Source organism: Cnephaeus nilssonii (assembly GCF_951640355.1).
Source record: "Cnephaeus nilssonii genome assembly, chromosome: 2".
NCBI lineage: Eukaryota > Metazoa > Chordata > Mammalia > Chiroptera > Vespertilionidae > Cnephaeus > Cnephaeus nilssonii.
Genome location: NC_137073.1, coordinates 44,863,467 through 44,889,489, shown reverse-complemented (window position 1 = coordinate 44,889,489; position 26,023 = coordinate 44,863,467). Strand labels below are relative to the sequence as shown.

The 26,023-nt window shown below is 37.4% G+C and overlaps 1 protein-coding gene across 3 annotated transcripts in view; it reads left to right on the top strand.

Annotated features, from left to right (window-relative positions):
- Positions 1-26,023, top strand: part of DMXL1 (Dmx like 1) — a 158,974-nt gene that overhangs the window by 32,262 nt on the left and 100,689 nt on the right. For all 3 annotated transcript variants that reach the window (XR_013812874.1, XM_079760045.1, XM_079760044.1), the window contains exons 6-15: positions 1,640-1,706; positions 3,194-3,372; positions 9,400-9,589; positions 10,812-10,980; positions 13,901-14,113; positions 16,469-16,722; positions 16,831-17,509; positions 17,600-17,721; positions 24,603-24,692; positions 24,774-24,876. Coding sequence is in view for 2 of the 3 variants with exons in the window: in XM_079760045.1 (XP_079616171.1) it covers positions 1,640-1,706; positions 3,194-3,372; positions 9,400-9,589; positions 10,812-10,980; positions 13,901-14,113; positions 16,469-16,722; positions 16,831-17,509; positions 17,600-17,721; positions 24,603-24,692; positions 24,774-24,876 (2,066 nt within the window). In the remaining variant the exon portion in view is untranslated. The remainder of the gene's footprint in view (positions 1-1,639; positions 1,707-3,193; positions 3,373-9,399; positions 9,590-10,811; positions 10,981-13,900; positions 14,114-16,468; positions 16,723-16,830; positions 17,510-17,599; positions 17,722-24,602; positions 24,693-24,773; positions 24,877-26,023) is intronic.

Below are 26,023 nucleotides of genomic sequence, written 5' to 3'. Positions count from 1 at the left end.
ACAAGGTCACAATCATGGATACCAGGCATTTTTAATAATTTGTCTTAAGGACATCCTTAGGGCTAACCAGATGCATAAAAAATGCATGTGCAAGAATGTTCATCACACCACTTTTTTTTTTTAAAGTAGCAAAATGAGAAAACAGCAGTGAATTGTCAAATTATTTAAAATCATTGCAGATATCTCACTTGGGAAGATTAAAAATGGCGTCAGAGTAAGTGGATGCTGCATGGACACGCTCCCAGGACCAAACTGGAATTACAACTAAAATACAGAAAAATTTCCTGAGTAATCAACTGAAGACTTGCTAAAATCATTGCATATATGTGTAATAGAATACCATAAACCAGTAAATTAATGCAGATCTACACATATTGATACACAAAACTTTTCATAACATTTTAAAATAAATGTTGCAAATAAAATTGTAAATATGACCTTGGTTTTCATCCCCTCTTCTACATCCTCCTATAGGAAGTAGATAGGGAGAGTGGACAGAAGCATCTGGAATTCAGTGTATTAAAATGTTAAGAGTGGTTTTGCATGGAATCGGTGTTGTGGTATCTTTGAAACTATAGATGATTTCATTTTCTTATCCGTCTGTATCAATATTTTCTATTATGTATTTATTGCATTTAAAACGAGGAAAAGGTTATTTGTGCTGAGTTATGACAGAAGTCATCTTTAGCCTGCTTTACAAATAATTTTAGGATGAATTTATCTAAGCATGAACTTGGGTAAGAAAAGGAAAGTGAAGATTGTGAGAGGTGTCTTGAGATCAGCATATGTGGGTAGCCAGAAGGGAAGGCAATGAAGGGAAATGAGCCAAAGCTCCTTGGAGAAGAAAAACTAGTACTTACCAAGTATACAGGTGAAGCTGGCAGGTTGAGTTTATGATGGCCATTAACCCACACATAATCTTTAATTAGTCAAATGCTGCCTTCAGGCAGAATTCATCTTAAAATACTGATTTGTCCCTGAAAATGTATTGTGGAATATAGATTATCTGTGGCTCTGGATATCAGATTCCAGATTTAAAATAACATCATTCTTTCTCTCACATTCTGAAGGAATGAGAGCTATGACTCTGGTCTTAAGTTTTATTTATTTTTTAATACCCGAGGATATATTTATTGATTTTTTAATTTAATTTTTTTTTTTTTTTTTTTTTTTTTTTTTTAGAAAGAAGGGAAGGAGGAGAGAGAGAGAAACGTTGATGTGAGAGAGAAACATTGATCCATGGCCTCCCATATGCTTCCCGACTGGGGATTGAACCCAAAACCTATGTATGTGCCCTAACCAAGAATTGAACCTGAAACTTTTTGGTGTACTGGACAATGCTCCAACCAACTGAACCACACTGGCCAGGGCTGGTCTTAAGTTTTAAAGAATGACAAGTCATTTCTTATATGATTCTTATGCATGGATATTTAGACATAAAAATAATCTTTATATTTAATGTAAAGTTTTATATTTTAAAATTTATTTTATACTTAAGAGTTATACTAAAAGTGAGTGTGTAACATGTTATTAGAAATTTTTATTATTTGAAGAAATTGCTGAGTATAGTTTAGTGGAGTAATACTGCATTATTTCTTATTTTTCCTTGAAAATTGTTCTTTATCTGTTTAATTTACAGAACTGCTTCTCAAATTCATTTAATGAAATTTTCACCAGATGGAGAATTTTTTGCCACCACTGGGAAGGTAATTTATAAAACTGCTATTGACAAATTGTGTTTATGGTTTATTTTGAAACTTCATAAAAACAGTAATGGGCTTTACTCTTATTTAAGTTGAAAATATTTTCTGTTTAAAATTTTAAATAGCAAAAATTGGCTCAATATTACTTTGTTAAAAGGTAGTATAGTATAATTGAAACAGCACAGACTTAAAGGTAATCTGGTTATAAATCTACCATTTACCAACTTTTTGATATTGAGTAATTAGTTAATCTCTGAGCCTTGGTTTTCTCATGTGTAAACTGAGGATAATAATACCTACTTCAGGTCATTCATCATAGGATTAATTTAGACAGTATATGTAAAGTGACTGGCATAGTGTCCTGCATGTAGTATACTGTCTATAAACTGTTGCTACTATTTATATTATCTTTAAGCTGACAGATATATAAGCTGTATTTAAGCTATAAGAATTTGCAGACTTTCTAGGACATTTGTAATCATTTTCTTTGTTATTATCTATTGATTTCAGAACAATGTATTTATTTGAAATGATTTTATTTTTAATTATTGGTTTACAAAGCAGTTAATGCACAATTGAAGTTATTGTTCTGAAGTTATTCTCATTGCTCAAAGCCTTCTGCAAATTAAGAATGTGAGATACTCGAAATCTTCCGTGGGTTTTAAAAAAATATGTTTTTATTGATTTCCAGAGAGATGAAGGGAGAGGGAGAGATGGAAACATCAATCAATTGGCTGCCTCCTGCACGCCCCCTACGTGGAATTGAGCCCACAACACCAGGCATGTGCCCTAACTGGGAATCTAACCGTGACCTCCTGGGTCATGGGTTGAGGCTCAACCACTGAGCCACATTGACTGGGCCTTAGTGAGGTTTTCTTAGAAGTGGAGCTGTTTATTCAGGTTGACATTACAGGTGGGAATGTAATTATAGCTTAAGAGTAAAACCTGGTACATTTTAATCTCCCTTGTTCTTCCCTTACATCCCAAGTTAGGAGATGCAATTTTGATTTTACTTAGATTATTTAATATAGTAGTGGTTGTTAACTACTTATTATCTTCAACATTTTCTTTGAACATTCATATGATAGTTCATGAAAACTGTCCTTTGTTTTCAGATATTATCAGTCTTTTTAAGTTTGCCAGTAGTAATGTTTTCTTATTTGATACTTGGCTAAATGGAAAAAGTACCCTTAACTTTATCTTTCAGTTTCCTGAATGACTTTGTTTTTCATAGTCTATAGTAACTAGAATTTTTCTTGAACCAACCCTTGCTAAATACACACATTCACACACCTTAATTCTCAAAGCAGTTAGGGAATGCTAATAGAAAAGTGTCAAAATCAGAGATTTTCTACTCAGTTCATCCATGTACAACCCTTTTCTCCATTCTTAAGTTGCTGTGATTGAGGAGAAAACCTTACTTATGCTATTTCACTTAATCTTTAATTCTGATGTGGATGTTTTTCTGTTTGTTTTGTTTTTTCTCTTAGGATGACTGTCTTTTAAAGGTATGGTATAATGTAGAAAACTGGCGGACAACTGTTACGTCTCCAGATAAAAGTTCAGAAAAACAATCCCAAGGAGAAATTGACTTTTCTTTTGTATATCTGGCCCATCCTCGAGCTGTAAATGGATTTTCCTGGCGTAAAACAAGTAAATATATGCCTAGGTCAGTGGATTAGTAATATTTCCTATGTATTAAGAGAACATCATCTTTGTGACTTTGACTACTTTTCTTATTTTGAGAATCCATAGGTATAGGACTTTTACCTATGAAGATTCAAGTAATATTACATGGTCCCTGGCTTGTAGCCCTCTGGCCATGAGGCAGTTAAGAGGAGAGCCATGTGAAAGGATAATATACTTCCATATTAGATGTTTTTAAGTGACAGAGTTGTGCATCTTTTTCTTCTCTGTGTTATGTATCTAATTCTTTTATCCCATAATCATTCTTCATATTGTTTGCATGGAACTTTTCACATTTTACTCCCTTCTACTTTCTATGTGTATTTCCTCTGGTTAAAAAAAATAACCTCCCTCCTCCAGTTTTATTGAGAGGACATACCATGAGGCCTAAACCACTTCTTTCTTTTTTTTTTAATCCTCACCCAAGGATATTTTTCTATTGATTTTTAGAGAGAGTGGAAGAAAGAGGGAAAGACAGAGAGAAACATCGATGTGAGAGAAACACATTGATTGGCTGCTTCCTGCATGAGCCCCGATCAGGGCAGGGGGCAGGGAGGAGCCTGCAACTGAGTATGTGTTCTTGACCGGAATTGAACCCGGAACCCTTTGGTCCACCGGCTGAGGCTCTATCCACTGAGCCAAACCGGCTAGGGCTAAAACATTTCTTTAATTATGTCCAATGTCTTTGAGGAAAAGATAATGGATTATACATCATGATATCCTGAACTAGGTGTTAGTTTAACCTATACATGCATGCACAAGCCCATCTATTAGCACTTTCTTTTTGTAGTACTTGCAGGACTTGATACCCCATTGCATTTTTTTTGCAGGACTTGATACCCCATTGCATTTTTGCCTCTACTTAGTAAGTTATAGATACCTGTTACTTGAGTATAGGTAGAAATCCCCTTTTGTTCTACATGGCCATTTTCAATTTTGCAGTTTTTCCCTTATCTTTTTGTCCTTAGCTGATCTATGGTCGTGTACCTGGATCATTTGTTGACTTCAGTTTTGTTCTACTGAGCCAGCAGAGTATACCTAGATTTAAAATAAAATTTATATTGAGACTTTTTTTAGAGCAGTTTAAGGTTCACAGCAAAATTGTGGGGAAGGTGTAGAGATTTCTTGTGTACCCTTTGCTCCCACACATAGCTTCCTCTGATGTCAACATCCTCCATATTTGTTAGATTTATGAACCTATTTCAACACATTATTATCACCTAAATTCCATACTCTACATTACAGTTCACTCTTGGTGTTTTACATTTTATGAATTTGGAAAAATGTATAATAACATGTATTCATTAATGTTATACCTAGATTTTTGAGGTATTTTCTAATGTAATAGTTATTACTGTTTCTACCCCAGCCTTCCAATATAGGAATACATAAGAGTAGGACACTTTAGGAACAGTCATGGTTCTGTTGTTAGGAGGATGTGTCAGTCTTTGGGTTAAGGAAGAGTGCTGTAGACAACCTATATCATTAGCAAAAGCACCCTCATCTGAGCTTCACTTTGAGAACTATTGCTCTAGTACCTCTGAGACCATTGCCCACATATATAAAAATGTGTTTAGAATAGAATGAGCTGTGGCATATGTTAACTCTTCTTTTAAAATTTGTAAATGACCCCAGTAAAAATAGATATCATCGCAAACTGTGAACTTTTTTTTTAAATTTCAGAGTGAGGAAGGAAGAGGGAGAGAGGGATAGAAACATCAATGATGAGAGAGAATCATTAATTGGCTGCTTCCTGCAGCCCCCCCACTGGGGATTTAGCCTGTAACCTGGGCATACGCCCTGACTAGGAATATAACCTTGACCTCCTGGTTCATGGGTCAACGCTCAACCACTGAATCATACCTTTTAGAAATATCTGAAGATTACATCATTTCAGAGGCTGAATTCTTTTGCTATATCCCAAATTTTCATTCACAGATGTTAGACTACCAGCGTACTGAAAAAGAGGTTTATGTAGTATGGTGTCTTTTAAGAGAAGACAGTCACATCTGTTCCTGAGCAAGTTCACTCAATGTTGGCAAAAATGATCACAGTGGAGACAGAGGCAGATGCCTTACACTGGGCCATTACAAATGCCTGATAATAGTAATAAGGCATACCAGTTGTTTTTTTTTGTTTGTTTTTAACTGCCTGGGTTCATTTTATCTCTTACCAACTAAATTTTGAAGCACGGGGAACTGTGATATGGAACTAGAATTTTGTTAATTATGGCATCTTTTAGAGGTCTCCAGAATTTTACTTTTGGATCCATGTGATTTAAGAATCAGCTTATCTCCCTGTGCTCTCTCAGTTTTCACTTTTAAAAAAATTTTATTTTATTTTATTGTTTACAGTATTACAAATAGTAGTACATATTTCTCCTTTTTTTCCCCATTGACCTTCCCCTGGCCTCCCTTCCCCTCTCTCCCGCCCCCCGTTCCCGCACATGCCTTCCCACCCCCAGTGTCTTGCGTCCATTGGTTATGCTTATATGCATGCATACTTTGTTTTACCAATTGGCTACTGCCTGCAGGTATATAGTGGGAAGGCTGACCCTTTCACAGGAGAAACAGATCCCATCAAAGACCATTGTTTTTTTAATATGGCATCTTCACTGAGCAAGTGATATAGGTGGTTTGTTTTTCACATAAAATTAAGATGCTCAACCAGCCCTAGCCTGTTTCCCAGTGGTTAGAGCAACAGTCCGAAGGGTCAAGAGTTCTGCAGTTGCAGGTTTGATCCCCAGCCCTGGTCAGAGCGTATGTGGGAGGCAACTAATCGATGTGTCTCTCTCACATTGATATTTCTCTCTCTCTCTCTCTCTCCCCCACCCCCCAAAAAAAAATCAATGGAAAAATACTGGGTGTGGATCAAATTAAGAAAAAGAGATGCTTGACCAAATGGTAATACATTATGCAAGGGACTGCTGGTTTGAGAAAGAATAATGGAGAAGTGTTTGAATAAGCATCTTTACTAATTAAAAACTGATGAATGTAGGACAGGTTGGGAGATTTGTTTATATCCTCCAAAAGTTTGTTTAGATGACAGTTTCAAACTATCTTAGTCTGTTGCTACATCAAAATAGGATGGGTGTCACAGACATTTACCCATCACATGGTTGCCTTCTATAAGGTTATACCTTTTTTTTAATCTTCAATGATATGCCATTGAAGAAAAATAAGATACCCAGATGAAGATGTGAGGAAGGAAGGTATTGCCAGAGAAATGCCTCAAGTAGATCAGAATATTTCTTACATGCCAGCTGTTTACACTGACTGTATGTAGGCCTAGTATCCTAAGGAAAGTCAGCTGGGACACCCACATTCCAGGGTCAAAGCCCTCTACATGCTTTTGAGTTGTGCACCTTTCTTTCTTTGTTGCCCTTGCCTAAATTCTTATACTTCTTACTAGAGGCCCGGTGCACGAAATTCATGCACGGGGCGGGGGGGGTGTCCCTCAGCCCAGCCTGCACCCTCTCCAATCTGGGACCCCTCGAGGGATGTCCGACTTCCCTACTGGGATCGGGCCTAAACGGGAAGTCGGACATCCCTCTCACAATCCAGGACTGCTGGCTTCCAACTGCTCACCTGCCTGCCTTCCTGATTGCCCCTAACTGCTTCTGCCTGCCAGCCTGATCACCCCCTAATCACTTCCCTGCCAGCCTGATTTATGCCTAACTGCTCCCCTGCCAGCCTGATTGCCCCTAACTGCCCTCCTCTGCAGGCCTGGGTCCCCCCACAGCTGCCCTTCCCTGCAGGCCCGGTCGCCCCCAACTTCCCTCCTCTGCCAGCCTGGTCACCCCTAACTGCCCTCCCCTGCAGGCTTGATCGCCCCCAACTGCCCTCCCTTGCATGCCTGGTCCCTCCCAACTGCCCTCCACTGCTGGCCATCTTGTGTCAGCCATCTTGTGTCCACATGGGGGCAGCCATCTTTGACCACATGGGGGCAGCCATCTTGTGTGTTGGAGTGACAGTCAATTTGCATATTAGTCTTTTATTAGATAGGATAGAGGCCTGGTGCACGGGTAGGGGCTGGCTGGTTTGCCCTGAAGGGTGACCCAGATCAGGGTGGGGGTTCCCTTGGGGCGTGGGGCCGCCTGGGCGAGGGGCCTGTGGTGGTTTGCTGGCCGGCTACGCCCCCCCGGCGACCCAAGCGGAGGTCCTGGTATCTGGATTTATTTATCTCCTATAATTGAAACTTTGTAGCCTTGAGCAGGGGATAGGGCCGGCCAGGAAGCTGGTCTTCCTCCATCACCAGGGGGCAACCCAAACCTCCTGCTCTCTCCAGCTCCGTGGCTGCTGCCATTTTTGTTGGGATTTATTTATCTTCTATAATTGAAACTTTGTAGCCTTGAGCGGAGGCCAGGACCGGCCAGGGCCGGAGGGATGCTTGGCTTCCTCCATTGCCGGGGAAACCCAAGCCTCCTGCTTGCTCCATGGCCATATCCATCTTGGTTGGGTTAATTTGCATACTTGCTCCTGATTGGCTGGTGGGCGTGGCTGGTGGGCGTAGTGGAGGTACGGTCAATTTGCATGTTTCTCTTTTATTAGTTTAGATGATTGTTGTCTATTCAGCCCTTTAGTCTTCTACCTTCTGCTCTTCCATGATAAGCCTTTCCATTCTGCCCTTTACTAATGGGCACTATGAACCTTGAACTTCTATATATTTCCTTTTGATGTATTTTCTTCTGTTTCTATTTTCTTACTTTTAGTTTCATTGCCACTGCCTGTGTGTGTGAATGTACTAGAGAAAACCAAGAGGGAAGGGGGAGTAGGAAAAGGGCAGAGTGGACTAGAGAAAAAGGAGGGAGAAAAAAATGGAGGAGGGAGAGGCATGAGGATAGAGAAAAGAGAAACAAACAGGGCTTGGAAAGGAAAGAGGGAAGGGCTCTAAGAAGCGGAGAGAAGTGAAGGGACAGGAGGAAGAGAGGGTAGCCTGGAGAGGAGGAGAGGCTGAGAAGTGAGGGAGAGAAGCCCAGGGAGTAGCTGGATAAGGAAGAAAAGGGAGTAGACAAGGGAAGGAAGGGGGAGGAAGGAGAACAGTGAGAGAATAGAGGAGGAAAACTGAAGGAAAGAGCAATCAGAATAAAACATGCTGTCCTCCCTTTTCTTCCCCTTTGCTATTCTTTTTTTAATCAGGTTTAACAAAGTGACTGCAACAGACTATTTTTATTTCCTTTTTTAAAATTTGACTTACTGAATTACTTAATAGAAGCCTTCTACTGATTGCTCGTTTTATAATCAAATATATTTAAATATGTATTTTAATAAAACTATAATACTACAGGATATTGTGCCTTCTTTTTTTCTAAATTTGCTGAGTGTCCTGATAGGAGGTAGTCTTTGTGAATAGAATTTCAACCTTGAACTCTTAATGCTTATGGATCTTATTAATATATGTGCAGTTGGGTTTGATTTTATTTTGTGGGGTGGCAAGATGGTCAGTTCACTGAAAATCACGAATGACTAAGGAAGTAGGTGGCTGTACTTATTATATCATGAATTTTCTATTCTTTCTATTCACTAATTTGGCATATGTGTTAGGCAAGGAGAGAATAAGTGTACTAGTTAATGTAGCCTGTTAGGGACCAGTGTACATGTGCCTGTACAGGAAGTAAAAGTGAAGCATTATGAAATAATTCAAATAACCATCCACTGAATAAATCAGAAAATTTTAATAGATGTGGGTGTTTTGTGTTTTGTTTTTTTTAAATATTAACCGAGGGATTGTGGCATGATCTCAGTCTTTATTTTTCAGCAGTAAGAAAAATCTTAGATGACTGAGACAAGAACTACCTAATTCTAGGCAGAAAAGAAATAAGTTAGCAAGCATTTGATGTGGTGAAACCACAAACCCACTCAGTTGTATTGGTTTTGATGAAATGCATTGTATAAACGTATATTGATATTTTCTTCATCAGTACCTTAGTTCTGTGCATTATAGAAATATTGTAGAATGTGATACTATGTAAAATTTATATTTTTGTCTCTAATATGTTTTTATTCCTTAGGGCTTCTGTATGCAATGTACTGTTGACTTGCTGCAAAGATAATGTGTGTCGTCTTTGGGTAGAGACATTTTTACCAAATGACTGCTTACTTTATGGAGGTGACAGCAAGCATTGGACCGAGCCACTTAATTTAACTAATAAGTTCGAGAGAAATGCTTCCAGTAAAGAACGAGTTCAAAACACTTTAGATGTGAGTGTTTTTGTTAGATGTTATTTCCTACAAGTTTTAAAACTTTTTGCCTTTTTTATAACATTTATCCTAATTAATATTCTAAGTCACGTGGATAGTTATAAAAAATACATATGTCTTAAGAATATCTCAAAAGTTTTGAGTTTTATTTGGTTTAAAAAGTGTTCTTAAGGATTTTATCTGGAGCAAAAAGTTACTTATAATTATGAAAGTAAATCTTAGGTTAACTGATAACAAAGGGATGCTTGCACTTGTCTTAGCTAAAATAACATAAATAAATTAAAATCTGAGAAAGCAAAGGTGGGATTATAAGAATGTTTTATTTATTATTTCTTTAGAGCTTGGGGTGTTTTGTCCTGTCTTAATTACAGGAATGATTAGAGGAGTTTGTCAGATTCTGTTCTACAGTTGTTATCTTTAGAACCCCTCAGAACTTGGAGTATTTATTTTACTAAGTGGTGTAGAAAGTAAAAGTCAATTTTTGATGTTTGTACTAATTGAACACTGACTAGTATTATAGATTCTTTTTATTATTTTCTTAATATTGAAAATAGGAAGTGATCTAAAAATGATTTATCTTTGAATGCTTTGTATGATTATGGAACAACTATTTTTCAAATTAGTATAGTATTTGAATGGCTCAGAATATTATGAAATATATAATTCATGGAGACTCAACAACTAAAAATCTGAAGATTCTTGTCTACTTTTAGACCTTGGGTTCTAGATAAACTATTTTATCATCTGAAAGATGAGAATAAAAATATTTTCAATGTCTGCCATATGGGTAAAATGAGATAATCTCTGAAAGTGCTTTGTAAATTATGAAATAAAACCCTAATTTATTATGGTGATATTACCTAATGCTTTCTGGTCATAGGGAGTAAGCTGTGGATACAAAGGAAACAGTGAACATAGAAACATCATTGTCTACAGACACATTATTGTAAACTTTTTCTTTTAAGTTCAGGAAAATACTTATCAGAAAATAAAACCAAGTAAAAATTGCAATGTATTATGTAATAGTTAAGAGGCAGTTTAAGCTCCAAGCTTCTTCAGGTTTCAAATTAGCTGTTCAAATCTACTGAAAAATATTTATGTACAAATGTACATATAAACTCATCTGAAATAGAATATCTGTAATGTCTAACAGTCATTATGTAACCTAGACATATATCCTATGTCAATATGGACATTAGTTTTGCTTTGTTTATTCACACAGGTAAATCTGAGACATTTTCGTAGAGGTCGAAGGAGATCCCTTGCACTTGTAGCACATACCGGATACCTGCCACATCAGCAGGATCCTCATCACGTCCACAGGAACACTCCACTGCATGCCAATGCACTTTGCCACTTTCATATTGCAGCCAGCATCAACCCAGCCACGGGTAATAAAGCACTTTTCAAAATGTTTTTGGAATCGAGTATATTGATTTTGATAACAAATAAGTTATAATTAGGTAAAAAAATTGGAGGTGACTTTCTTAGTTAATTTTTCATTATAGCTAACTCACTGGTTATACAAAATGAGATTTTTGTTAATGTGTTTTTCTCCTGAAGGCTATGATTTGGCTTGCCATTTAAGATCTTGATAAGCCATTGAGATTCTTTAGTAGTTTATTCAAATTTGAGATTTGAGTTAATACTTAACACAGAAGTAAACATCACAGAGTGGTATTTTATAATTATTTATAGTTATTAAAATAAAACCAATGTGTTTAGTACTTGATCTTTGAAACCTGTTCAGAAATAGAGCAGAAATAGGTAGAAGATATAAATGGAAGAATTAAGAAACTTATTTCTATAATCAAATATGTACTATTGGATTGAAGATTAGAATATCTGGATCTGTCTATAAATTTGAAGAATTTAAGTGCTTATCATTTTTAAATGCAAGTTTAGAAACCAACTGATCACAGCTGGGGCATTTAAAGTAGAGCCTTAGAATACTACTGGGAAAAATTAAAAATAATATTTGCATATGATAAATACCATCTACAGAAAGTGAAAAGTGAAAGCCTTTTTTCACCTCTATTCAACCTAGTTTTTCTTCCTAGAAGATAACCACTATTGATAACTTTTTATATATTTTGGGATATTCTTAAGCATAAATTTAGCATCATCTGTTTTCATATAGCACACTGGATTTGCTGAATTGTATTCTTCAAAGAAACTTAGCAGTAAATATTAGTTACTTGAATAAAAGTGAGAAGTGCTCTGATTAGAGAAGTTAACATATAGAGATACCAGCCCTAAAAGAATCCATGAACCAAGAAAATGTTAAGTGGAGAGTACTGAATTATTTTTATTTAAAAATTATATAGGCTTGGAAAATATCATTACCTTTATCATTGAGACATTTCTAAGGTCAGTAGAATCATTTTGAGTGTCTGCTGAGCAAAAGACAATATTTTGAAAATATACTGGTAGAAAGATTAAATTCCCACTTTAATGAAAAGGCTAAGAAATTACAGAAAAGGAAAACCTTAGTTCCCATGTAGCATCTCCTTGATGACTACCTTCCCATAAGGAAAGTTCTAAAACCTTTCTTAGATTGTACCAACGGAAAATTCCTACATATAGAGCAAATCAAAGCAAAATAATATTATTAGCAGGGGGAATAGACCCTATGGGAAATTCCTTTCCTGAAATTTAATCTATTGGAATTAACCTTTCTGGATGCTTTATTTCGTATTTAAAGCCCCACTTTCAGATTTTGCTACACTTATTTGCCCATCAATAGAAATAGAAACAGGAGAGGAGCCCCTAAGAGCATGTTCTCTTCATTCTAGTACTTATATCCTTTCCATGAAGATTTCTTATAAAAATGACTTTAATCAAATTCTTTAAGTAAGGTCAGGAGACAAAAAAAATGTGAGGTGGTTTTTTGTTTTGTTTTGTGTTGTTTTTTTTAGCCAGAATGCTTCTGCTAAAATTCAGTATTAGCCCCTCCTTGTGTACTTTAACAATCAGGCATGCAGTCTATTAGAGACATTGCTGGTTTCTTTTGATTTGATTGTAAGTCAAAAATCAGAAAATCTCACCCATTAGTATTCTTGGGGCATTTTCTTAATCCCTGGCATTATTGCGTATCTACCTAGGAACAATAGAATTGGTAGTTCAGTCCCCCTAGGCTTTTATTGAGTCTTTAGTCTGTACCAGTATAGGAATTGAAGATAGTGGTAGGAACTGGCGAAACAAAACAGGTCTGATCCTTGCTCTCATGAAGCATAGAATCAGTTTACATTCCCTGAATCCATTTCATCCTTTACTGTTTACCAGCATGAGCAAGATTTAGATGTGATTTAATATGATAGACAAATTTTTCTTTACCTTTATTAATTAGGGATTATGATTTGTCATAACTTAGGTTGAATTTGTACTTCAATATACTTACTTTAGCAATTAAATAAAAAATAATACCAAGGAACAATTATTTTTTTAGCTGAATTAGTTTGTCTTGAAAGCCTTTTTTGAACATAAGAAGGGAACCTGAATTTCACTTCCCAACTTCAATCTTGATGCTAATAAATAAGTACTGTCTATCTTAGAACTAGATGGGTGGGCCATTAAACGTTAATATGTCTGTCTATTAAGTAAGAAAGAAAGTTGTTGCTATTCAGATAACTTATTAGTTCCTTTGACATCATGATGATGGCGTTTGCATGATAGATCAGGTTAAAATGTTTCTTATCAAAGTGTATGTATAAATGAAGATATTCTTATTAAGATGTCTATAAATTATAGACATTTCTTGAGATTATTTTTAGAACTAAAGAAAATTATGCATATAAAAATAAAGTATGCTCTATGACCTAGAATACATAATTTTACCTCCTTTATAATAGGTATATTAAATTTACCATTTGTCTGTTATCATCTTACCTAATAATAGACAAACATGTTAATTGACCATACCTCTGCTATGCCCACAGCCAATCAGGAGTGAGTATGCAAATTAACCCAATAAAGATGGTGGGTTAATTTGCATATGTAGGTCGCGGAGCGGCTGGGAAGGGCAGGACCCCTGCTATGAGGGGGAGAGGGGCGGCAGAGGGAGCTACAGGAGCCGTGCTGCGGCAGGGAGCGAGGACTTGCAGGCTTCCAGGCAGCCAGGAGGGAAGCCAGGGGAAGGAATATCGTGCAGTGGGCCTCTAATTAATAATAATTGTGGTAAACATTATGTTGGGAGTCTTATTTATAGGTTAAATAAAATGTATTACAGTCAATAAAAAAATAGGAGACCTGGATGTTTGTATGCTAGAATGATAGAAATTTTAATTTTGTTGCTTTTGTTGCTCTTTACAGATATTCCACTTCTTCCTTCTATTACATCTCTAAGTCTAAGTGAAAATGAAGAGAAGAGTGGACCTTTTGTGGTACACTGGCTAAACAATAAAGAGTTACATTTTACTTTGTCCATGGAAGTCTTTTTACAGCAACTTAGAAAAAGTTTTGAACAACCATCTTCTGAGGCCAGTGTGGAAGACTCTAATCAAGCAGATGTAAAATCTGATGAAGGTAAAGCTTTAAGGATAAAAAATGTAAAGTTTTGTTCAAAATAGTAAAGATTTTTATATTAAGAAACACTAGCTACTGTCAGAAATAAACTTCAGAATTGCAATGACATAAATTTGGACTAGCTCATTTAATAATTTAGTGTAAATGTTCCTTTCCCACGTAGCTTTCTTCCACATGGTGATATAGGGACTCAGGATTCTCCATACTTAGGCATCAGTCAACTCTTAGGGCCTTGCCACTTAATCCCGGGACTATCTGTGGACTAGCATCATGGACATTACCTGGGAGCTTGTTAGAAATGCACAATCTCAGATTCTACTAGAGCTACTAAACAAGAATCCATAGTTTTAACGAAATCCCCGAATGATTTGTATATATATTAAAGTTTGGGAAGCATTACACTAGGGCCTTAAACTCTTCTGCATTTAGCCTAGTCAGGTGGGGAGAGAGGGAGAGGAAAGGTAAAGCTGTTTCTCAACTTTGACTCAGAACTGGCACATATCACTTTCTCATTTCAGTGGAAAACACTAGTCATGGGGTCCATGTAGCCATCCTATGTTAAGGTCTAAAAAGCCCAATTTGTGGTGACCAGCTAGCTATCTGCTACAGTTTGTGGTTCATAAATGTTTTTGTTTTTAAAAAGTTTTGTTTTAATTATAAGATTGTACATGCTCATTAGGGAAAAAAATAAAATGGTATAGATAGGTATAAAGTTTACATATTGTTCAGTGAGTGTCCTTCTACATTTATTCTTTTCTATCTTCCTACATATTTACATAGGCAGTTTTTTTTAAAGTACTACGGAAGTTCATTTTTAAACAAAATTAGTGTTTTGCAACTTGCTTTTAAATTCAGTATGGGAACTTTTCCATCTCACTTTTTAAAAACATTTTCTGAGTATGCCATGTCAAGAGAAAACTAGCATTTCCTCTATTGATGGACATTTAAATTGATTTGAGTAGTTTTTCACTATACTGGTAAAGGTACAGTGACACATCTTTTCATCTTTGTGTGAATTTTTCTGTAACATAGATTCCTATATGTGGAATTGCTAGAGTGTAAACATTTTAAATTTCAATAATGTCTGTCAATTTTTTAAAATTTAACTTTTTAATTTTGGGGGCAGGTATTAGTTTCTGGTGTACAGCATGGCGTCTTCTGCCAAATTGACCTCCAGAAATGTTTTACCAGTTTATACTCCCTCTAAGTATCTCCGTATATCTTTTTTTCACATCCTTGCCACCACTGGATCTTTTCATTATATTACTTTTGCCAGTCAATATGGGGAAAATAGTATATTGTATTACTTGGCATTTTCTTGAAGCAAATTGAACAGAATTATTTTGCTCTTCATGCCCTTTTCCTGATTTTCTATTGAATTATTTTTCTTTTTCTTAATGATTTGTATGTCGACCAGTTTTTAAAATCTGGCCAACAGTCTAACATTTTTGAGAGTCTCTTAAACGGAAATAGAGTCCGAGGTATTTGAAATAGAGGTCAGAATATACATATTTACCTAGATTAAGTTGGTATACCAGTTTATTTTTAATTACCTATGTGTTGAAGAAAATCTGGAAATTGGGTACTATAAATGTATTCCTTTAAAATAGTTTCTTTAAAATGTCATGCCAGTTTTAAGTGCATGCTCTTAGAGCAGCGGTCACCAACCGGTGGTCTGTGGACCACTAGTGGTCCATGAGGTCCAAAAGGTTGGCGACCGCTGACCTAGAGGATAGCTAGTATAGCAGACTCAGGTTTTGATAAATACAATATTATGAAAAGGTGCAAATTCCATTCTAATACTATATTTTAAAAATTTAGCCCAGAATTATAGCCCCAGTTCCAACTCCCTCATTTTAACATGAGCAAAACTAAAATCCAGAGAATTGGTGTGTCTCACTTCTGAGTAGTTAATTGTGGTATATCTGGGTTTGGAAACCAGTTTATCTATTTTCCAGTCCAATAATAGCCCTTCTACCAATAATCTAGTGATTTTTAAAGGGGAGCCCATTTCTTGTTTATGAAAACTATTATGTTTTTCATCTTGAATGCATTTTTAAAGATATCTTTTAGCCCTAGCCAGTTTGGCTCAGTGGATAGAGTGTCAGCCTGCGGACTAAAGGGTCCCAGGTTCGATATTGGCCAAGGGCACATGCCCGGGTTGCGGGCTTGATCCTCAGTAGGGGGCGTGCAGGAGGCAGCCAATCAATGATTCTCTCATCATTGATATTTCTCTCTCTCCCTCTCCCTTCCTCTCTGAAATCAACAAAGAAATATATTTTTAAAAAGATACCTTTTAATTTATAGTAATAGCTTGATTGTATTTACTTGGTTCTTGAATTCTTTTGCTTATAGAAATGGATGATGGTATTGATGATCTGAAAATAAATCATGAAAAAAAGGAATTGAGTAGTGATAAAATGGTACCAAACTCAAGTTTTGTACCATTACCATCAGCTGCCATTGATCATCAGATTGAAGTACTTCTGTCTGAGTGGAGTAAAAATGCAGATATGCTATTCAGTATTCATCCCATGGATGGCTCTTTGCTGGTTTGGCATGTGGATTGGCTGGATGAATACCAGCCTGGTATGTTTCGCCAAGTACAGGTACTATTTTTAAGATCTCTGGAAAGTTACTTGTTAAATGTAGGTACAGTTTTGTAATACCTCTTTATATAATTCCATGCATTCTAATGATCACTTTCTTAATTCTAGGTGTCCTTTGTTTCCAGAATTCCTGTAGCTTTTCCCACAGGTGATGCGAACTCTCTCTGTAAAAGCATAGTGATGTACGCCTGTACCAAGAATGTTGACTTGGCTCTTCAGCAAGGGAAACAAAAGCCTTCTAGTCTCACACGTTCCACATCAATGCTTATCTCTTCTGGTTACAGTAAATCAACTAATAATTTAAAATTAAGTATTTTTACCCCTAATGTTATGATGATTTCAAAGCATGCTGATGGCTCTCTGAATCAGTGGCTTGTCAGTTTTGCTGAGGAATCTGCTTTTTCTACAGTTCTCAGTATTTCACACAAATCTAGATATTGTGGTCATCGCTTTCATCTTAATGATTTAGCTTGCCATTCAGTATTACCATTATTGTTGACAACATCACACCATAATGCATTAAGGACACCAGATGTTGATAACCAAAAACAACCTCATGATCCTGTAAATACTGAAGATTTGGCACAACAGGATAAAAGCACCGGTGATGTGGCATTTCAGGATCCCAATTCAGTTTATAGTGAGCTAATTCTTTGGAGGGTCGATCCAGTTGGGCCATTGTCTTTTTCTGGAGGTGTTTCTGAGCTTGCCCGGATTAATTCTCTTCATGTTTCTGCATTTTCCAATGTGGCATGGCTGCCCACTCTGATACCCAGTTACTGTCTAGGTAAGCATTCTGATTTTTATTTAATATATTTAGATTTTCTGACATTATTGCTTAAGGATTAAATTTTAAATGTTTGTAAATATTTTGTAGGTGCATACTGCAACTCTCCTAGTGCTTGCTTCGTAGCAAGTGATGGACAGTATCTGAGATTATATGAAGTAGTTGTTGATGCCAAGAAACTTCTCTGTGAGCTTTCGAATCCTGAAATTTCTGTAAGTAAATGGCTTTTAAAACTAAACATTTTTTTAGGTACTTAATTTATACTTATTGGATATGTAAAGTCTAGTGTTCTACAATATGTGTTTCTGCAATACTTCTTACTCAGAGATAAATGAACACTAATGGAAGTCATCCTATCTAATAATAGACAAATATGCAAATTGACCATACCTCCGACACGCCCACAAGCCACGTACACAAGCCACGCCCACCATCCAATCAGAGCGAGTATGCAAATTAACCCAAACCAAGATGGCTACAGCCACAGAGAGCAAGGTTTCCTAGGTAACAGAGCAAGCCAAGCTTTCTGCCAGCCGTTTCAGGCCTAAGCCTCCACTCAAGCTACAAAGTTTCAATTATAGAAGGTAACAAATTCAAACAAATGGCGGCAGAATGGAGCTTGAGAGAGCAGGCCAGGGTTGCCGCCGGCAACAGGGGAAGCAAAGCTTTCCACACACCCTGGCTGGGCCCACCCGCTTAAGGCAACAAAGTTTCAATTATAACCCCAACACAAATGGCTGCGGGCCTTGGAGGGAGCCCCAGGCTTGGCTCTGCTCCATGCTACAAAGTTTCAATTGTAGAAGAAAAATAAATTCCAGATACCAGGGCCTCCGCTTGCATTGCCAGGGGGCGTGGCCCGCCTGCAAACCACCACAGGCCCCTCGCTCAGGCCGCCCCATGCCCCAAGGGAACCCCACCCTGATCAGGGACACCCTTCAGGGCAAACCAGCTGGCCCCCACCCCTGTACCAGGCCTCTATCCTATCTAATCAAAGAGTACTATGCAGATTGATCATCACTGCAACACACAATATAGCTGCCCCCATGTGGTCAAAGATCCTGCCCCCATGTGGACACAAGACGGCCACCACAAGATGGCCATCAGGAGAGGGCAGTTGGGAGGCACCCGGCCTGCAAGGGAGGGCAGTTGAGAGAGACCAAGCCTGCAAGAGAGGGCAGTTGGAGGTGATCAACCCTGCCGGAGAGGGCAGTTAGGGGTAACCAGGCCGGCAGAGGAGGGAAGTTGGGGGCAAACAGGCTGGCGGCAGAGTGGTTAGGGGGTGATCAGGCTGGCAGGCAGAAGCGGTTAGGGGCAATCAGGAAGGCAGGCAGGCAAGCAGTTGGGAGCCAGCAGTCCTGGATTGTGAGAGGGATGTCCGACTGCCCGTTTAGGCCCGATCCCAGGGATCGGGCCTAAACGGGCAGTCGGACATCCCTTGAGGGGTCCCAGATTGGAGAGGGTACAGGCTGGGCTGAGGGGCAACCCCCCTCCGTGCACGAATTTCGTGCACCGGGCCTCTAGTGTTAGTATAATGTGGAAGTTATGTTGGTTCATAGGCAGTTATTTTCTAGGCAAGGTGAGCTGGAATAATGAGTGGAATTTTAATCTCAACCAACAAAGAAAATAGCTTTCAGCTTGGTTGCAGTACAGGATGGAGTCCTTTCAGCACCTTTGCAAAGCTTTTGTCTATGTTAGGCAGCACTTCTTCCTGTGCCCAATTAATAGCAACCCATCATCTGCATTATTTCAGCACCTCCAGCAAGCCAGTATTTTCATGTTTTTGCTTTTGAGATTTTAAAATATTCCCGACCCCTAGCTGGTTTGGCTCAGTGGATAGAGTGTTGGCCTATGGACTGAAAAGTCCCAGGTTCGATTCTGGTCAAGGGCACATGCTTGGGTTGCGGGCTTGATCCCCAGTAGGGGGCGTACAGGAGGCAGCCAATCAGTGATTCTCTGTCATCATTAATGTTTCTATCTCTCCCTCTCCCTTCCTCTCTGAAATCAATAAAAATATAAAAAAAAAAATATTCCCTGAGGTAATCTTCAGCTTTACTGAAATCCCTATTTAGGAGATTCAAGCTGTCTCCTCAACTACCAATTAATGTTTTTGTTAATGTCCTGGTTACAGAATTGCATAGGTATCAGTGGTCTCCTCCAATCCTGTTTTTTTCCTAAGTTATTTTTATTTTTAATGCATGGTTTTGCAGAACAGAAGTTTTTTCAAGCCACATATATAGCATTATAGTAGAAACACATATTTATTGAGGGCCTTATATTTTTCAGGAATTGTTTTATATTTCCTTTTTATTGAATTTATAAATAATACACGTTTTAGGTGCACGATTCTGCAACACATCATCTGTACATTGTATTGTGTATTCACCACCCCAGGTCAAATTTCTGTCCATCACCATTTATCTCCCCTGTACCCTTCTCCTTCTTCCACTCCCTGCCCCTCGGCAATCACCACGCTTTTGTCAGTGTCTGTGAATTCTTTCTCTTTTCCTTTTCCTATTTTGCTCAGTCCCTCCACACCTCTCACACCCTACCCACAACTCCCCTCATCCCCCAGACAGCTGTCAGCCTATTCTCTATCTAGAGTTTGTCTCTGTTTTGCTTATTAGTTCATTTTGTTCATTAGATCCCCCATATAAGTGAAATCATAGGGTACTTGTCTTTCTCCAACTGGCTTATTTACATAGCATAATGCTCTCCAGGTCCATCCATGCTGTCACAAAGGGTAAAATTTCCTTCTTTTTTACTTTCAAGTAGTATTCTATTGTGTAGATGTACCACAGCTTTTTTTATCCACTGATGTACTGAAGGACGCTTGGGCTGCTTCCAAATCTTGGCTATTGAAAATAACACTGTAGTGAACATAAGGGTGCATATATACTTTTGAATTAGTGCTTTGGATTTCTTCAGATAAATTCCCAGGGTAGAATTCCTGAGTCATAAGGCAGTTCCATTTTTAAATTTTTGAGGTAACTATACTTTGCACAGTGGTGCACCAATCTGCATACCCACCAACAGTGCACCAGGGTTCCCCTTTCTCCTCATTCTAGGCAGCACTTGTTCGTTGATCTATTGATGATAGCCATTCTGACAGGTGTGAGGTGATATCTCATTGTGGTTTTAATTTGCATTTCTCTAATGATTAGTGACTTCCTTGACCATCTTTTCATTATGTATGTCCTCTTTGGAGAGTGTCTATTTAGGTCCTCTGCCTATTTTTTAATTGGATTATTTGTTTTTTTGTATTGAGTTGTATAAATTCTTTATAAATTTTGGACATTTACCCCTTATGAGATGTGTCATTGACAAATATGTTCTCCCATTCAGTAGGTTGTCTGTTCATTTTATTGATGGTTTCCTTTGCTGTGCAGAACTTTCTAGTTTGATCTAGTCCTATTTATTTTTTCTTTTGTTTCCCTTGCCTTAGGAGATATATTAGGAAAAATATTGCTAGGAGAAATGTCCCAGATTTTATTACCTATGTTTTCTTCTAGGATTTTATGGTTTTGAATCTAACATTTAAGTCTTTAATCCATTTTGAGTTTATTCTTATCTATGGTGGTCTAGTTTAATTTTTTGAAGTATATTTTTATTGATTTCAGAGAGGAAGAGAGAGAGAAATACAAACATTAATAATGAGAAAGAATTACTGATGGGCTGCCTCCTGCGTTCCTACTGGGGATCTAGCCCACAACTTGGGCATGTGCCCTGATCTGGAATCAAACCTGGGACATCTTGGTCCCTGGAACTATGCTCAGTCCACTGAGCTACACCAGCCAGGATAGTTTAATATTTTTGTATGTATCTGTTCAACATTCCCCATACCATTTATTGAGTAGACTATCTTTACCCCATTGTATGTGTTTGCCTCCTTTGTCAAATATTAATTGACCTTAAGGGGTAGGTTTATTTCTGTTCCATTGATCTATATGTCTGTTTTTATGACAGTACAATGCTGTTTTGATTACTGTGGCCTCATAGTAGAGTTTGATATCAAGTAATGTGATTCCTCCAACTTCGTTGTCTTTCTCAAGATTGCTGTTGGTATTCGGGGTCTTTTGTGGAATTATTTAAATTTTTGGAGTACGAGGTGTATCAGTCAATAATGCTGGATTTTTTTGTAATAAAAGAAAACACGATAATTTCAAGAGAAACATCAAAAGTGCTTTACTCAAAAGTAATTTCCATTGCTAGCTACACATTTCCCCATCTTTCAGGTAATTTGTGGATACCGTCCCAATAGAACTTGTCTTGTTTTGAGGCAAACCATTCAGAGACCCAATTTTCCACTTCTTCGTATGTTTTGAAGTGCTGCTCAGAAAGTGCATGTACCATCGATCAGAACAAGTGGTAATCTGAAGGAGCAAGGTCTGGTGAATACAGCGGCTGGGTTAATACTTCCCAGGCAAGATCTTTTAACGTGTCTTTAACTGGTTTTGAAGTGTGTGATGGTGCGTCATCATGAAGCAAAACTACTTTGTCATGTCTTCTGGAACATTCTGGTCGTTTCACAATCAAAGCGTGGTTCAAATTGGTTATTTGTTGTCAGTAGCGAGCGATCAGTATTAACGGTTTCACCTGGTTTTAGAAGCTCATAATATACCACACCTTCCTGATCCCACCAAACGCAGAGCATTGTCTTCTTTCCGAAGCGATTTGGCCTTGCAGTCGATGTTGATGGTTGACCTGGATCAACCCATGATTTTGTGCGTTTGGGATTCTCAAAATAAATCCACTTTTCATCGCCAGTCTCATTTCGATGCGAAAAAGACTTTCTTTCATGCCATTGAAGCAACATTTTACTGATGACTTTTCGGTTTTCCATTTGTCTTTCGTTCAGTTGATGTGGCACCCATTTTCCTTCCTTTAAAATCTTTCCCATTGCTTGTAAACAATCGGAATTTTTTTGCTGAGCAACGTTTAATCTTTCTGTAAGTTGTTTTTGAGTTTGACACTCATCTTCATCCAATAATGCTTGTAATTGTTGGTCTTCAAATTTTTTCAGTTGACCTGGATGTTCTTTGTCTTTCACATCGAAATCATCACTTCTAAAGCATTTAAACCAGCGTTCACAAGTATCTTGAATGGAGCATGTTTACCATAAGCTCCCCAAAGTATTCAGCAGCACTTTATTTTCTTCAAAATAAAGTAATGAATTAAAACTTCCTGCAAATGCTCTTTTTTTGGCACGGAATTCGACATTTTTAAGTGTAAAAATATCTATGATATTTTCAGCAAATTTGACATATGAAGTTTTGAAGCTTGTTGTCAATACAACAAAATAGCATACGTATCAAATCGCATATATATCAACATATGTGTAACTCTATTGAAAAAAAATCCGCATTATTAACCGGTACACCTACTATTTGGTATTTAAAGGAGCAACAAGGATTTCACTGTGGCTGGAGCAGACCAGAGTAAATGAGGTGGCAGGTGAATTGTCAAGGATGAGTCAGAAAGTTAGCCTGGCCATACCATTTGAGGCTTCATTGGTGATTGTGATAAGTTTGGCTTTTTCTCTGAATAATATAGAACCCATTGAAGAAAATGCCAGAGTGTGATATGATCTCAGGTTTTTTGTTACTTTAAATTCTCACCTGAGGATATTCTATCTCCTCTCCACCCTCCATTGCATTTTAGAGGGAATGGAAAGGAGGGAGGATGGGGGAAGAGAAAGAAGCGTCAATGTGAGAGAGACACATCAATTGGTTGCCTCCCTCATGAGCCCTAACCAGGGCTGGGGATCGAACCTGTAACCCAGGTACATGCCCTTGACAAGGAATTGAACCCATGACTTTTTGGTGTGCGCTGGCCGACACTCTAACCACTAAGAACACGGGCCAGGGCTGATCTTGGTTTTTTAAGGATCATTGTGATTGCTACATAGATTAAAAAAGGGACACAGAAGTGAAATCAGACCTATTCAAGAAGGTAATCCAAGAGAGAGTCAAACGGCCTTAGAATGGTTGCAAGTGATAGTTATAAATACGATAAGAATTGGTTCAATCTGGATGTGTTTTGAACATCAAATAGCTAGGGTTGGAATGGACATGGCGTTTGTATGAGAAAAAGAGAATGACTCCCAACCTTTGTGGCTAAGCATTAGTAAAAATAGAATTGCCTCAAGTTGAGTTGTGAAGAATGTATAAGTAGCAGATTTAAAAAAAATATATATATATATATTTTATTGATTTCAGAGAGGAAGGAAGAGGGAGAGAGAGAGAAACATCAATGATGAGAATCATTGATCAGGTGACTCCTGCATGACCCTACTGGGGATCAAGCCTTCAATGGCTTTGGACATGTTAATTTTGAGATGCCTGTTTGACATCTAAGAGATCCAGTAGGCTAGTCTCTGGAATTTAGATGAGAGGCTGGTCTGAAGAGATAAAATAGTAGTTGTTAGAATCTAAATTTAAAATTGTGGAGCTGAATAAAGTCACTAAGGGAGAGAATAGAGTTGGAAATTAGAGTGATAGAAGGATTAAACCCTGGGGCAATCAATTGTTAGAAGTGGGATGGTATGAGTGCAGTGTATAATGGAAGGCAATTGGAGAAAATTACTTCAAGGTGGAGGAAGTGATCACCAGGATTAAATGCTGCTGATAAATCAAGTATGATGAAGATTGAATTGAACAATATGACTTTGACTATAGCAGTCAGGACATAAGTGGCTCGATAAACAATATGTCAACTTGTTTCTTTAGCTGCATTCTTTTTACCTCAAAATTAGTGCTTAAAAAGCATTGATTCTTAGAACAGTTCCATGAAATTGATGTCAGTCTTTCACATTTATAGATATAAAGTACTTTTTTCCCCTTACAATTACCAAGCTTTGCTTTTATTTTTCTAAGCACAGAGCTGTAATTCTTATTCATTCCTATGTAATTCCCTAGTAAGGTAAGAGTCCTAGGATGTTTATAATGAAAGCGACTTGTGAACTTATTTGGCCACATTTAAACGTATTTATTATTGATAATTATGCCTAAAATTTCATGTTTTTGCTATTAATTATTTTTAAGTGTTTAATAAAGGAGATATATGTTTTTGTTTATTTCCATTTTTTAAAAAACAGAAATACGTTGGTGAAGTGTTTAACATCGTAAGTCAACAATCAACAGCCAGGCCAGGATGCATTATCGCATTAGATCCTATTACAAAACTTGTAAGTATGTTTTTTTGTGGCCATTTAGCATTAGGTAAATAACATATATGTCAACTTACATTACTATTTATTTATATTCAGCAAGGCCGGAAAACCCAGCTGCTTCATGTTTTTCAAGAAGACTTCATTTTGAATAATCTTGAGAAGAAAAATATGGGAAAAGACAGAATATTATCTGATGAAGGTAAAGACCAATTTTTTATGTAATGAGAAATGTTCTATAGAGTATGTTAGGCAGTTAAAGATAAATTGATATAATATCTCATATCTATTTGAAGTTAAAATTTTCTTGTGTAGGTTGTAGCATTATTTATCATAAATATCAGTATCTTTTTAATTTTAATCAGGAAATATAAACAAATTGAAAGGGTTTGTCAATTATGTTTTCTAAAAAGCATAATATAAATGTATTTTGTCATTAATGCATGAGTGCTCTTTGATAGATCTGCTCCTACCCTAACAATTTGGATAATGTAGACACCTATAATTTTAAGCAATAGCTTAACACTTCAAGTTATAATTTAAAGACCAAATGTCTTAATTAAGACCCTTTAAATTAAATAGTTTTGAAAATTATTTAAACACCTCCACTCAATATTAACTGTTTATTTGCATAAAGGAAAACAGAGCAAAATAAAGCTAAAATCTCTTGGTCATCAGTTTCAATTTTCAGAGCCAAACCAAACACAAAAATGACCTTTCTTATAAAGCAACCATGCAGTGGGTACCTGCTCTTTTAAAAGTTAGTTATAAGCCTCAAGGAATATTAATGTGACTACATTTTTATTTGTTCCAGATTTTTTTTTTTACTTCTATTGTACTTGTTTCTTTATTCCACCTTTTTACCATTTTTCTTTGAGAAGTACTTCTTTGAGTTCTGTACTTTTATGTCTGACTAGAGGCCTGGTGCACGAATTCGTGCACAGTGGGGTACCTTGGCCTGGCTGGCGACGATCGGGGCTATGGGGGCCATCCGGCTGGGGAGAGACCAAGGGTGGGCTCCAGGGCATATCTAGCCCATCTGGCCCGTCTGGTCCGTCTTGCCCAGTCCTGATCGGCTGGACCCCAGCAGCAAGCTAACCTTCTGATTAGAGCGTCTGTCCCCTGATGGTCAGTGCGCATCATAGTGACTAGTGGAATGGTTGAATGAACGAACGGTCCAATGAACCGGTTGGACACTTAGCATATTACGCTTTTATTATATAGGATTTCTTATCACTGCTTTCATGAACTGTGCAAAAACACTTACAGTGCTTTTGTAACCTCTAAATATAATGATGATAGTATGCTAAAAAATGAGAAATAAAGATGTCAGTTACAGGATAAAGGGT